Source organism: Cinclus cinclus, chromosome 28, assembly GCF_963662255.1.
Source record: "Cinclus cinclus chromosome 28, bCinCin1.1, whole genome shotgun sequence".
In the NCBI taxonomy this organism is placed as follows: domain Eukaryota; kingdom Metazoa; phylum Chordata; class Aves; order Passeriformes; family Cinclidae; genus Cinclus; species Cinclus cinclus.
The window spans coordinates 3,282,456-3,296,142 of record NC_085073.1 but is presented as its reverse complement, the minus strand read 5'-3'; the positions used below and the strand labels follow the sequence as shown (position 1 = coordinate 3,296,142).

General features: G+C 52.5%; 1 protein-coding gene across 1 annotated transcript in view; it reads left to right on the top strand.

The window, feature by feature from the left end:
- Positions 1 to 8,029: 8,029 nt before the first annotated feature.
- ARHGEF18 (Rho/Rac guanine nucleotide exchange factor 18) overlaps positions 8,030 to 13,687 on the top strand; it is a 39,595-nt gene continuing 33,937 nt past the window's right edge. The window contains exons 1-8 of the mRNA XM_062509967.1: positions 8,030 to 8,103; positions 9,711 to 9,921; positions 10,576 to 10,690; positions 11,318 to 11,375; positions 11,590 to 11,634; positions 11,918 to 11,998; positions 12,346 to 12,451; positions 12,959 to 13,133. Of these exons, the coding sequence (XP_062365951.1) occupies positions 8,042 to 8,103; positions 9,711 to 9,921; positions 10,576 to 10,690; positions 11,318 to 11,375; positions 11,590 to 11,634; positions 11,918 to 11,998; positions 12,346 to 12,451; positions 12,959 to 13,133 (853 nt within the window). The 5' untranslated portion in view covers positions 8,030 to 8,041. The remainder of the gene's footprint in view (positions 8,104 to 9,710; positions 9,922 to 10,575; positions 10,691 to 11,317; positions 11,376 to 11,589; positions 11,635 to 11,917; positions 11,999 to 12,345; positions 12,452 to 12,958; positions 13,134 to 13,687) is intronic.

Genomic DNA, 13,687 nt, shown 5'->3' with positions numbered 1-13,687 from the left:
TTTCTGGGCCGTGCTCTCACTTCAGACAGACCTGCTGAGCTTTGGGGTCCCTGTTTCTCCTCGAGTCAAGCAAACCACGACAGCAAAGACCAGGGGCTCGTTAGGAGGAGCCATGTGTAGGAGGCTAATGAGCCGTGGTGCAAGGAGCCCAGGGCTGGCCTGGGTGTGCTGGGCTCTCGGGGCACACGCAGCGGGTTTTCTCCGAAGGGAACAGGAAGCAGTTGCAGCAATAGCTGCTCCTCACAGCCATCGTGACTTGAGGGCTCCCAGGGCCCCTGCATAGCTGCCTCGGGCTCCACAGCCTTCCTGGTGGCTTTGCTGGACCCTTCCAGAGCCCAGAGCCCTGTGAGGGTGGGAGGGAGCAGCACTGGGGCACTGGGGCGGCAGCTGCAGAATGGGAGAGCGGGGTTTGTTTGTGCCTCAGGAAAGGGGAAGCGGTGAGAGGGCCGAGCCTGCGGTCCCCTGAGCGAACCGCCCTCATGGCCGCTGCTTCCCCGCCGAGGCTCCGCTTCTTGCTCTGCTCCAGCAGCTGGACAAGGAGCTGGGGCTGCCGGCTCTGAGCGAGCACGAGGAACCCTCCACAGAGATGCCTCCAGCCTTCAGGGTAAGTCGCTCTGCACAAGCTCTATCCCACAACAGCGGGGTTGTCACTCACCTTCCTCAAGGCCTTGTGAGGAAGCAGCTTGTCTTGAAGCCAAAAGTCCCAGCGCTGGGTTTGGTACAGCCTCCCTCCTGCACGAGCTTCAATGCAAAACATGGGCTGGGGAGGCTCAGCCTACACGGGGTTTTGCTCTGCTGTGAGTGAAGAGGAGGGGATGAGATCAGGATTTAACCCCCAGATGTCATCATGGTGGGCTCTGGGGCAGGGCTGGGCTGGCTGGGCACCCTTTGGGTGCTGCTCTTGGCTCCTGCTGCTCCTGTCCCACAGCTGAATGTTTGCAAAGACACCCTTGCACTGCCCACAGCTGGGCTTGGGCTGTGTGCACAAGAGGGGTCCATACCTGGGACCCCCAAATTGCACTCTGGACTGCCCACTCCAGGGCTGGTCCCCAGTGTTATCAGGGAAAGGGGATGTAGACAGGGCTGTACTGGGCAAGTAACACTTTGGGGTTTGTGGCCAAGCAGGAAAAATGCTTTTTGACTCCTGCATTTGTGTATCACCTGCCCAGCCTAGGCTTCAAGCTGTAGCGGTACCTGTGGTCATTCCCAAACTGGCTGGGCTCTGCTCAGCAAGGCCACAGGCATCAGCTGAACAGCAGGGAGGAGTTTTGGTCTAGCCCCAGAGCCCAGCAGCTGCACTGGGGTAAAACCTGGCTTCTTCAGCCTAATTGAGGGATTGGGAGCAAAGTTTGGAGCCTGTGTGGCCTGTGGGGCTAGTGCCAAATGGGAACAGTGGGCTTGGAGGGTAGGGAGTTGGGTCTCTTGGGGCAGTTTGAGATTACCCCCACCTGCCTCCCTGTGTGGGAGAGCTGAGGAGGGCTTGGAGAAACGCCCTTGCCAGGGGACTGGGACTTGCTGTGAGCTGCAGGATGATGCTGATGTTGTGGGTGGATGGGGTCTCCTGCTGTCCCTTGCAGAGGCTCTGCCACAGCACTTGAAAATGAGGAAAAAACTGTAAATAGTGAGCCTGCATAAATGTTGCAAAGACATCAAGCCCTGTAAGTATCAACTCTGACCCTTCAATGAAGGTGAAGGTGACTTAGCCAGGTGAGAAATAGTGCCTGAAAGGTGATGGTCTGTCATGCTCACAGCCATGAGTGGAGCAGGGAGGATTTGGCAGAGGGCCAAGGGGCTGTGGTGTGTTAACAGCTTGTTTTCTGTTTCTGTCTGCAAGCCTCAAGCAGCACTCGGGGGCTGTGTGTGCTCAGAGGCCACTAATCCCCAGGCCCAGCTGTAGGACCTGCCACACAGGTGGGAACACCAGGGACCAGGAATTTCTCTCTGGCTACAGCTTCCATCAGCTGATACTTCTGACAAAACACTTGGCTTCTCCACTCCCCCCTTGGCAGCCCCTGGGCTGCAGCCTGCAGTGCTGCCTTAGAGCGCGCTGAGCTCTGCTGTGCTCCGTGCTGGCGTCTCCTGCTTGGGGCTCAACCTTGCACGGGGCTCCCAAATGTCAGACTCGCTGCTCAACCACTCCTGGCCATCGTTTTCCAAGCGCTGGAAGAAGAGATGGTCCTTTAAGCGAGGTAATGGCCTGTGGGGACAGGGGGCTGAGCTGTGGTGGGAGCTGGGCTGTGGTAGGGACAGCTTGTCCTGGACTGAGCAGGTACGAGAGAACCCTGGGGGCTCAGGCAGAGCTTGTTTTGAGGTGCCCTCTGCTCCTCCCTGCAGGGGACACTGCCTTAAGTGGTGGTTAACACTTTTCCTTCCATTTAATCTTCTTTTTAAGGCATATAATTGCCTCCAGGAGCTTGGTAATGGGTTAAATATCAGCCTTTTGGTTTTGTAATAAGTTTGTTTCGTGGCTGGCAGTGAGCTGGAGTCCTGGTGCTTGCAGACAGCTGTCTCTGCACGCTGCCTGGCCACAGTTTGGTGTTTGAGCAGATGTGGGGGAAAAGATTCCTTCAGTCTTTCAGTGAGGGCTGATGAGCAGAGCCCCCATGTCCGGAGCCCTGGCGATTTGGGTGGCCCTGGCTGGGCTTCACTGTGTCCAGCACCAGGGGTGGGAAATGGCAGCAACTGGTGTGAACTGGCCTCATTTCTGCATGCAGTGCCGTGACTTGGAAAGAGGGAAGTGAGAGCCCTGGGAAGCAGGACATTAGCAGCCCTGGAGGAGCCAGCCACTTGTTGTGTCCTTGTGAGCAAACACTGCCTTCAGGCTGGTGCTTTTGGCTACCTTTAACTGCTGCATCAGAGCTCCTGCTCCTCTTTTTCCTTCATTATTCCCCTCCCAGTTCTCATGTGGTGTGGTTGTGCAGAAGACCAAGATTCAAACTGAACAGTGGAGGGAAGGTTAATTCAGAGCAGGAGACAGGGGGTCCTGCAGGCTGTGAGGTGTGGTAAGCACCAGCTGGACACCCTGCTCCAGCCTCCCCACTGCCATGCCTGTTGGGGGGTTGTGGGCTGACTGGGAAGGCTCAGGTGGGCTCATTTCCCTAACAAATGAATCAGACTCACGGTGCTGCCAAGCACTGACTGCTGTGGAGAGGGTCTGGGTACAGCAAGTACTCCCTTCAGCAGTATTTGTAGAGCAGCTTGTCCTCTTGGGGCTTGTGCTTGGGCAGAAAATGCTCGGGTCTCACTTAGCCCCTCTCCCACACTGATGTGCTGGAGTGTGGCACTCACTGGTCCATGTGGGCCCTTCCCTCAGTGCCCCCTGGAGCAGGAACCTGCACAGTGACTTGGAGGGAATCCAAGGGGCTGCAAACCCCTCTCAGCCCTGCTGAGACCCTTCAGCTGAGAGACAGCAGAGAACAGTCCTGGCTCCCTGCTCCTCTGCCCTCCGTACCCAGGAGCCTGGCCCCAGGCTGTGATAAGGAAGTGGCTCTGTACAGTGTGTTACAGTGTGGGACAGCTTATCTTCCCCTGTCCTGCCCAGAGCCAATCCCCACCACTGCCAGTGCTGGCCATGAGGGGCCCATGCCAGGCGAGGGATGGCACTTCAGCCCATCTTGGCACAGGGAGTTCAGCACTTGCTTTCCAGAGGTTTTTCCCTATAGCTCTGGACACCTTGCAACAGGATAAGTGAAGGGCAGTTGGTGTGGGGCCAGGAGGGCAGGGGTGGGTCAGGGGAAGATGGAATCATTTTTATTTCTTGTCTGTGATGCTCTCCATGGTTTCCCAACCATCTCTATTCCTGACTGCTGGGAAATGCCCAGATGTTCTTGTCTTTCCTTCCTCCTGAGATTGTTTCATGGAGCAGAGCTGCCCAGTGCCTTTGTTCTGCCACATTTGGTGTGGTCTTTCCCCAGTGGGAATGCAGACAGTGTTTGATGTTGGAGGATGTGACTGGTGTGGCCAGAGTTCACATCCATGTCTTCCTCTGACACGTCCCCTCCCAGCGCCAGCCTGGCTCCAGGGTCACTTGAGGACATGCATCATCCTGCACCAAGCCAAGGGACAGGCAGGTGAGGATGGGACACTGGTGGCAGGGCCTGTTCCAGTGCTGGCTGCTCTGGTGCTGTCACCTGCTGTGACACTTGTGGGTGCAGCTGTAGTGACCAGCCTGTCTGAGGGAAAACAGCACAGTAAGTTACAGGAGGGAGAGTTTGACTGGAGGTCTGGGTTGGAATTATGAAAATCTCTGTTGGGATCCCAGTGGCCTTGGGCACGGTTAGAACAGCATGAAGCCTTCTTCCTTGAGCCAGAGCAGCTCAGCCAGCTGATCCTGCTGTCCCCACAGCATCAAACACCCTGAGACCATCCCAGACTGTCACATGCTGTGGATGCCTGTCACTGCTTCCTTCCTCCCCACGCAGCAGTCCAGAGTCATCATGTTTCACCCGTGGGAAGCTCTGGCAAAGTGCAGGAACCATCCCAGCACAGTAAGCGATGCTTCCTCTCCAGCTCTGCCCTGGGAATTCCTCTGAGGAGGCTGCTCCCTGCAGCAATAACCTTTTATGGTTTCCAGCCAGAGACGAATTAAGCAACTGCAATACCTAATCTGCTTAATGTTCTCCTAAAGCAAACAGCATTTGTTCTTGAAAGTGTCATTTTGTTATCCCATCACCAGCTTCAGCTGAGGAAAGGTGACTGCTGCTGTCTGCCAGAGCCTGGGTCCTTCCAGACAGGCTCGAGGGCAGAACACGGAGACTCAAGCTGCTCCAGAGCTTGCCACACCTGCTGACACATTTGTGACCACCTTGATCATTGATATGGGGATGCTCACAGCCCCCCAGACCTGCCTCCTTCCTATGTGTGCTCCATGCTCGAACTTCCTCGCCCATCATCCCACAGCCTGAAACCTGAAGGCGTTTTTCCCCATGAGCTCCTCCATCACCCCCTTGCCCAAGCGCCTGCTCCATGCACGGTGCCAGCCCAGCGTCTGCAGTGGGAACCCATGGCTGGTGCTCACACATTGCCTAAAATGGTGTCCCCATGTGCTCCACGTGCCGCTGCCCCGACCCCGGGCTCGCGGCGCCTCTGATTTATCGCGTGTTGAACCGAGTGTCTGAAGCCTCTGAGGAGGATTTAAGTCCTTTGGTGGGTCTGGACTGGGTCTGTTGACTGCAGCCTATGCCTTGGCCAAATCCTGAGCCCTGTATGGCACAGGCAGAGCACAGGGAATATTTTCCAGGCCTCTGAGGAGCTGACTCTGTTCCAGAGATCCACTTTAAGGCTGCATGGAGCTTGGTGCAGGACCGGAGTAGCCTTGGTGTGATGGCTGGACACTGCTTGGGAGGAAAAAAATCCTTGTTTTAGCTAAACCTTCAGTCCAGGGCTCTGGCCTCTGTCAGGACACAGCCCCTGTCAGCTCCTGCTGCCTCCCAGGGCCCTGCTGCTTTCCTTGTGGACAGTTCACTGTTGAAGGGATGGCAAGAGCAGGAAATCTCCTTTTTCTTCCTTCCTTGGATTTATATGAGGGGAAGCACCATCTGTCCTGGCCTCTCTGGGATGCTCCCCACCTCCTGGTTGCTCCTCATGGGTCCATTCTACCTTAGCCATCATCCCAGCCTGTTTCAAGGCTTCAGTTGTTTTCACTGCCCGCCAAGAGCATTGGCTGCTGTTTCCTACAAGTTCATGCCGAAATCTGCGCTGGTTCAAGGGTGTATTCACTTCAAAATTATGATTTTTGATTGTAAGCTGAATCCAGGTGCACTGAGAAAAGCAAAAGGTGTTGTTTAATAGCTCACTAAATCTCTGCCAGTTGCAGATGCGGCTCAGGGACATCCTGGGTAAGAATTGGTCTATTCATTAAAAATGTCATGTGAAGTGAATTTTACAGCCTTGCTAAAAAGCCTGTTTCAAATTTTCCCTGGTCTTGTAGCTAGAAACCCCTTAATCAAAATAGTGCCTTCAGAAGTGTTTTCTTTCTATATTATTTATAGTCCTTCACTTGAAACCATCACAGACATTTGGACACACCAAATGCTCCTTAAAACAGAAAATCTGGCATCTGCAGTGTGCAGCAGGATCCAAGGAACAAACCTCCAAACTCTCCCTCACGTTTGCTGCCTTTTTTTAGTTGGCACCACACAAATCCTGGCTGAATTGTGTAGCTTTATAATCCACAGCAGGATGTGAGCTTTCCAAGAGTGTTTTTTTCTTTTTTTAAACAATGTCTTCCTTACATTAATGTTTTTATGCTTGATTTTTGCTGGAGTGTGATGGGTTTCTATCAGTTTCCTGCTGGTTCTTCCCATTGGATAGATATGGCTGCTTACAGTCTTGCTGTTCTCTGCATCTTCAGAGATCCACCACAGTGCTTCAGCCAGCAGCCTGGCTTTTTTCCCTTTGCCTCAGCTGTGTGTGTCTCGAAGGAATAAAAAGTCTCAGTGAGTCATGCCATGGTTCAGGAATTGTGGCTAAGGTTTACAATGTGTCTCTCTCCACAGGAATGTGCTTCAGTCAGCTGGACCATCTATTGTACCACAAAACACATCCAGACCTTTGGTTTCTCAATGAGTTATCAGATGGTATAAGCACATTCAGGTTCACACTCCTGCCTGGGGAAAATCCAGAGGAGTGATCTGGAGCCAGGAGAATTATGTGCTCCTGGTATTGCTCTGCATATTGCTTTGCATATTCAGTGTTGTCTGTAGCCACCAGTTTGCCTCCCAGTATCCTTTATTATCCACCCACCCAGGTGTACTTTATTCCTCATGGATGAAAATAAAAGTACCATCAGTATTTTTATTCCTGGATTTCTGATTCAAAGGTCCATAATGTCAATAACAGACATAAAAATGTGCTTAATCCTTGTACTGTGGAAAAGCCTCTGCAGCATAGAACACCCTATGAGGGTCTGGCTAGGACAGTGCAAACCTGGTCTGTCCCTTTGCACGTGCTATAGGGATGAGGTTTCTGCTGGCAGGAAATCCCTGCACCAGGTTTCTACAGGATCATGGCTGCTGTGGTCTGGAGATTGCCTGGCGCTGCCTGTCTGTGAAGGAGCAGAGGGCATGTGGAGCATTTCAGTGCTGCCTGATGTTACCTGTAGGTGTGCAGCTGGTTTTCCATCCTCCCATATGGCTTGTTACCTGCTGAGACCTTCTCTGTCTTGCAGGATCCGACTGCAAGCCATGCTTACAGGAATTCACTGATCACCACAGCCCTTCCTTGGAGTATCCCACCCCCAAAAGCTTCCTCCCATCCCTGATCGCTGAGGATGATTCCTTCTGCAGCAGCATGGCTGAGGAGAAGGCAAGTGTCCTCTTTCCTTCTGCTACCACTTTGCAAGGCAGAGGTCAGGGACAGCAAACTGGGTGGTCAGCACCATATCCAGAGGGGTTTGTGGTGGAGTAGAAATGGGGGAAAATGGTACTGATCCAGATTGTCAAGGAATGCAAGGTTATGTTGCTGTGAGGGACAGCAGGGGAGGGTGATTATTAGAAAGTCACTTGCAAGTCTGGCCCTGCTCTGCACCCCAATTTCTGCACAGGAGCCATCCCCTTTGCAGGGCTGGTGTGAGGCTCTGACAGGATTTGTGCTGCCTTTGCAGGAGGACTCATCTTCCACAGAGCTGGATGTGCCAGCAGCAGACTTGCACAGCAGCACGGAGGATCTCCTCTCAGACTCTGCTCTCCACGGCACGGAGTATTACAAAGATCTGGGACTCCTGAGCCTGCCGTCTGCCAAAACAGCACCAGACATGGCAGCACAGCCAGAGCAAGGATCCCAGACTGTGTCTGCCCTTCACTCATTGGAAGAGAGACCAAGGGCTCTAAGCAAACTGTCTGTGGATGTTGCTTTTTCCAATCCTGTTTCCTGCTCAGAACGTTATGGCGAGGCTGACTGTCGTTTTCTGAACAAAGGCCATCTGTGCTCTTGTGCAGCGGTGCCAGGTGATGGTCCCAGCACTTCTGAGCATCCTGCAGAGGCAGACAACGACCTGGACCTGCAGGAGGCCCAGGATTCCTTCCCCACACTGGTGAGATCTATGTCCACGTCCCGGAGGCACAGCTGGGAGAGCCCTCTGTCACCCATGGACTGCAGGCGCAGGTATGGCAGGACTGTGAGTGGTATTTGATGTACACAATGCACTGGAGGTGTGAGGCTGAAGATCACACTGCCTGCAGCTCCAGATGCTGCTGGGTGGTCTCCCTCGCCTGTCAACATCTGCCAGAGCAGCTGGACACCCACTGCTCATGTTGGGTGGGATGTGGAATAGGAAGTGCTAGGGCAGCAAGAGGCTTTAATGTCTCCTTGGAAGTAGGAAGATCCTCTTTTCCTGGTGTTGGGGCCGGGAAGAGGATCACCCTTTTCTGTCTGGAGAGAATCTTGAGCAGTATCAGTTGCCCTGATGACCTCCATCCTCTGGCTGAAAGGGAATTTTTCCCATCAAAGAGGGATTAAGAGAGCTCTGTCAAATCCTTTTTTCTTCTGGTCTGTGAGTTGACTTGGTGAGGCCTGTGCCTGCAAGCACTGTGCTGTCCTCCAGCTCTCTGCCCTCCATGTGGCTGCAGAGGAGGTTGTGTTTGTAGCACAGTGCTGAGCTCTGGCTGGGAGCAGAGTCAGGCCTAGCATTCCTGAGATCCTCTGCTCCTGCCACATGAATGCCTTGAGCTCCAGGTTCCTCCAGGAATGCTTTCCCTGCTGACAAATGTATTGATCTCCCAGCTGACTGGGATTTAGGTGCAAGCCAGCAAGGACTATTTCTATCTCTCCTCCTTATACGGTACCCTACAATTATCTCAGCCTGAAATCTTGGCAGTCCTTTATCAAGCTCAGACTTTGTTTCTCAGACCTATTGTTGTCCCATGTGCCATGGATCATTCACAGTTTGTGCCGTAACAGGCACATGAGTAACGGTGGCACAGAGTGGCCGTTGGTGTCAGGGACACGTTCTGTACCCTCACTGGGTGATGAAGCACGTGTGAGCAGGAGGCCAGGGAAGGGGAATACACCCCACTGTTCCCTAAGCAAACACTTCCTGAAGCCTGCCTGTGGCAGCAGGAATGAAGTGACAGTGATCTGCAGACGCAACCCATACAGAGACTAAGATTTTCCACTGAGCTTTATCCATCATTTTGCTCCTGTGTTGTTGTCACTGCAACAGTGCTTGGTGTGCAGGACAGTGTGAGGCACTGAGGGAGCTGGTCCACCTCTCATTTCCTAGAAAATAATTTTTTTCCTTCCTCAAATCTGGGCCCTGGTGGGAGCAGGATTTATGGCATGATGCCACAGTGGTGTTGTGATAAACAACATCATCTGCCACTTCTAAATGCCCAGAGGGACTTTCCTGGATGGCAGCTGACAGGGCAGCACCTCTGTGGCTGGCAGGATAGGCTGCTGACAGGGTGGCTGCAAAGTCTCAAGGGTTGCTAAGAGATCAGTGTGAGCCATCCAGCACTAAACATCCCGGGTGACCAGGGAGCTGGGGACTCACTGGTGGCAGCCAGAGAAGCTGTTTTTAACAGGCTCAGGACTTGGTGTCCAGGCTGATGCCTCCTGTCATTTCCTCTCCCACATGCCTGCTGTGGGGACCCTCCTTGTCCCATCTGCATGAGCTTGTTAGGACCACCCAGCCAGGGACATTGCAAGGGCTATGCCATGCCGGGCACAGTGTGTCAGGTCTGCTCTGAGAATTCTTCCTGTCCCCTGCTTAGGTTCAGCCTGGATGTCACAGAGCTGGGCAGTGACCCAGAGCAGGATGATGTGGAGAAGAGGAGCCAGTCCTGCCTCCAGCCTCACATGTCCCTTCAGCTGCCCAAAGGGGAACGGGGAACCTGGAGCAGCAGCCAGGGTGGCACAGTGATCAAAGTGGAGATAGAGCCACTGCACCCAGATCTTGTGACCAGCCCCAGCTTGCAGGAGGTGGTGAGTGTGGAGGGTTGGGCATGGGGGCAGCAGGGCAAGCTGGAGGTGCAGAAAGCAGCATAAAGAGGTGTCAGCTGCAGGCTGGACTCCTTCAATGCCAGCATGGAACCAGGAGGTCTGCAGAAATCTCAGCAAGGATGGGCTTTTTCAGATAAACTGCCCCATCCTGTGGGATAAAGGCCCTGGGAGCTGCCTGTAGTACAGCCAGCCCTCTTTTCCCATATATTTAGCTGGAATTTCCCTTCCCTTGTGCCTGTTGGCTCTTGTCCTGTCACTGCAGCTCTAAGAAGAGTCTGGTCCTATCCTCTCTCTAATCCTCTGTCAGGTAGTTGAAGACAGCAGTGTCACACATCCCAACCCCCCCCGCCACACACACTGCTCTGCTCTGGGGAATGACTTTAGACTCAATTAATATTAAAAGGACAATTACATCATGGTGCTACATGTCCAGTAAAAGTGAGAAGTGCATAAGAGGGTTTCAGGCACAAGTGTCACTTGCTCCAGCCTTCCTGCAGCCAACAAACAGCTGGGCCTAATGCTGTCCTGCATCACAACCCTGACAAAACAAGAGGGAAAGGGGGAGGAATCAACCATGATGGAGGCTTCCTTGGTGCACAAAGCACCAAAGATTTATGTGACTTTTTACCTCTCCAGAAATGTGTCAGCAACGGGAAGAGACTGAGGTCCAAGTCTGTCCCATCAGCCTGTGAGACCATTGCCTCCCCCCAGATACCTCACAGTTTCAACACTGCTCTTCCAGCTGTGGAAGGTTGGTAAGACTTTATGCCATTACATGGGTTCAAGGTGCAATTAAGAAGATAAAAAACTGGAGCTATAGCCTCCAGAAGAATGGACAGCCTCTGTTTTCCCTTCCACATGGTCCCAAGAGCTCCTGAAATACAAAGCCAAGCTGGTTCTGAGTCTGGCCCTGGCTAGCTGTGCAGTGTCAGCTCAGACATGCCCATCCCCAGTGACACATTGACCCATAACCTCCCTGGGGCTGGTGCACTGATCATTCCCTAATCAAGTCCCACCTGTGAGGATTACCCCAGAGAGAAATGTATTTCAGAGGCTGGGAAGCAGAGGGGAAGCAGGCTGTCATGAGGAAGGGTTCTGGGGTGGTACTAGCTCCTACCCTACTGCAAGCAGGACCCTCAGCAGCAAATATAATACAGACTGGGGAGGGGAGGGGTAACAGAAAGGTGATGTAGCCTTCACTTTCCTCACAGAAATGTAGAACAGAATCTCCTTCTCTAACTGCTCCTGGCATTTCTTCCTTGCCAATAAAGATGGACTGGGAGCCTAGCAAGATTAACAGGGTCCAGTTGCCTAGATTGCAAGGTGGTGCTCTGCAAAGGCAAGCCAGGATCCCTGCTGAGAGTGTTTTGTGTTCCAGGTGTTGAACCCCCTGCCCTGGAGATGCTGGAGAAGGACCACGTGTCCCCAGACCATGTGTAGGTATTGTCAGTCCTGGCTGGTTTCAGATGAGGGAGAATTTTGAGTGTATCTGAGCTACTGGGGATGCAACAACAAAGGAGATCCCACCCTGTGCTGGGGCACAGCTGAGCAGTTGGTTATAAACCAGCACCTGAGGCTTTGTGGGATGCAGAATGTCTGTGAAAGGATATTTTCTAATCCCTTGCTTTTCTCTTGCCCCATCCTTGGTAGGTTAATTGTCCAGAAGGTACTTCAGGAGCTGAAACATTACCATGGGTAAGTGTGTCTGGGAGACAGGGATGTGTGGGGAGGTCACAGGTCTGCCTAAGACATACCTGGCAAAGGACACTTGGTTCCCTTGAGGGGCAAATCCCCAGGACAGCAGAAACACTGATTTATTCCAATGAAACCAGGGTAGAATTGCAAGGAGGGGCTTTTCACGTACCTTCTTGGTAACTCTAAAACTGTTCCTGCCCCATCTAGAAAATGAGAGTTTCAGCTGACCCAGAAGTTCTGCTCTTGTGTTCTTTGCTGTGTCTGATGCCTTTTCCCTGCCCAGGGTGAAGCAGAGAGCTTGTGTGCAAGAGGGCAGCGATTCTTCCCAGCAGAACCTCACTTGGTTTGAGTTCCTGTCTAATGAGTAAGTGAGACAGTGGGTGACACTTTGTGTTCTGAGAGCAAACTGATTTTGACTCCCCTTCATCTGAGACCTGCTGCCCCACTAATCCTGTGTTCAGGACACTGGTATCTGCAGGGGTTCAGCCAGGAGTTTGGCACTGAACAATACCTGCACACATGAAAGTTCAGTTCCTTATTTCCAGGTGTCTCATTAATAAATGGCTGATGCAAAAACAGATCCTTCAGGAGATGGAAAGCTCACACTTGGGGTCCTAAAGTAATGCTTCAATGAACTTCATCAGTGATCTCCCTAAGATGGGCTTGCTCAGTGAATTCTCCCTTTTTTAAGATATTTTGGTCTCCTTTTAGAAATGAGGACAGTGGGAAGAGTGATAAAGCAGAGAAAGGCACAAAGGTGATGCGACGTCTGAGTTCCCTGCGGAGCCGAGTCACTGGATCCTGGCAGAAGGATAAGGTGTGAGAGAGATGCTGAATTTGTGGAAGGAATTGTTGAATTCTTCAAGTAGGAAAGGGGATCTGACCATAGGGAACAGTTAGCTGGATTGTTTTTGGATGGCTGAGGCCTCTATGTTGGTCAGCAGATGTCCTGTGACTCCTAAAGTAGTAGTAGTTCGTGGGACTGAGTGATCCCTGAATTCCAACCCTCCTTGCTCCAGGGCACGTTCTGGATGCTCTTATGCTGCCTTGTGCACAGCAGCTAGAGTGCCTTGGTTGGGTGACTGCCTGAATGACTCTGTGGCAGGAGGAGCCTGCAGAGGGACAACCAAGTGTGACCTGCCCTTCACCACAATGGACTTAGATTAGAGGCACTGGCCCAAGCCTTTGGAAGGCATTTGGGAAAAGCACTGCCATCCCACTGTACCTGCTGCCCAGCAGCTCTCTGCTCCTTTGTACCAGTGGGGAAAGGAATGTGTGGGCAGGGCAAAGCTTGTAACTGAACTGTGTTCTTCTCTCCTTCCAGGGTAAGAACAAAGAACAAGTCAAGGAGAGAGAGAAGGAGAAAGAGACAAAGGAGACAAAAGAGAGGTGTAAAGATATCAATGGGCACCAGCTTGTGCCAGGGGTTTTCTCCAGTTGCACCAGCTGCTCACTGTGTGCCAAACCTCTTGGGAATAAAAGTGGTCTGCAGTGCCTGAGTGAGTATGGCTGTCACTGCCTGGCTCTGCCCCAGCCTGTGCTCCCTGCCTGCTCTCCAGCCCAGGCCGTTCTCCTGCCTAAACCAGCCCCTGGACTGCTTCACTTCTCTGCCTGGCTCGACTCTACCCCACCACTCTGCTTGGCCTGCCTTGGTTGTTTCTCCAAATAGTCTGAATGATCTCTGAATCCTGCCTGGCAATAATTTATCCTCATTTTCTTTGGCCACTTGACCACTTCCTGCCCCTTTCCCCCAAGGAGGGTTCTAGGTCAACTTCTCTTTTACTAATTTTTTTTTTTTATCATTAAGTTCTGCTTTGCCTGAACAAATACCCCAACTGCTTGAGTGTAGCTGGATCTTTTAGGTTGTTTTTCACAGCTGCAGTGATATCTCAGCTCAGCATCTGCCCTGTGGATGGGCATTTCTAGGGGTTTCTAGAGCACCAAAATTTTATTAACTAACAAAAAGTCAAATGTTGCCTCCCAGGACGTGCATGGGTGAGGCTGTTGCTTTTCAGCTCTAAGTAGTGCCAGCATGCATGGGCCTCTCTTCTCC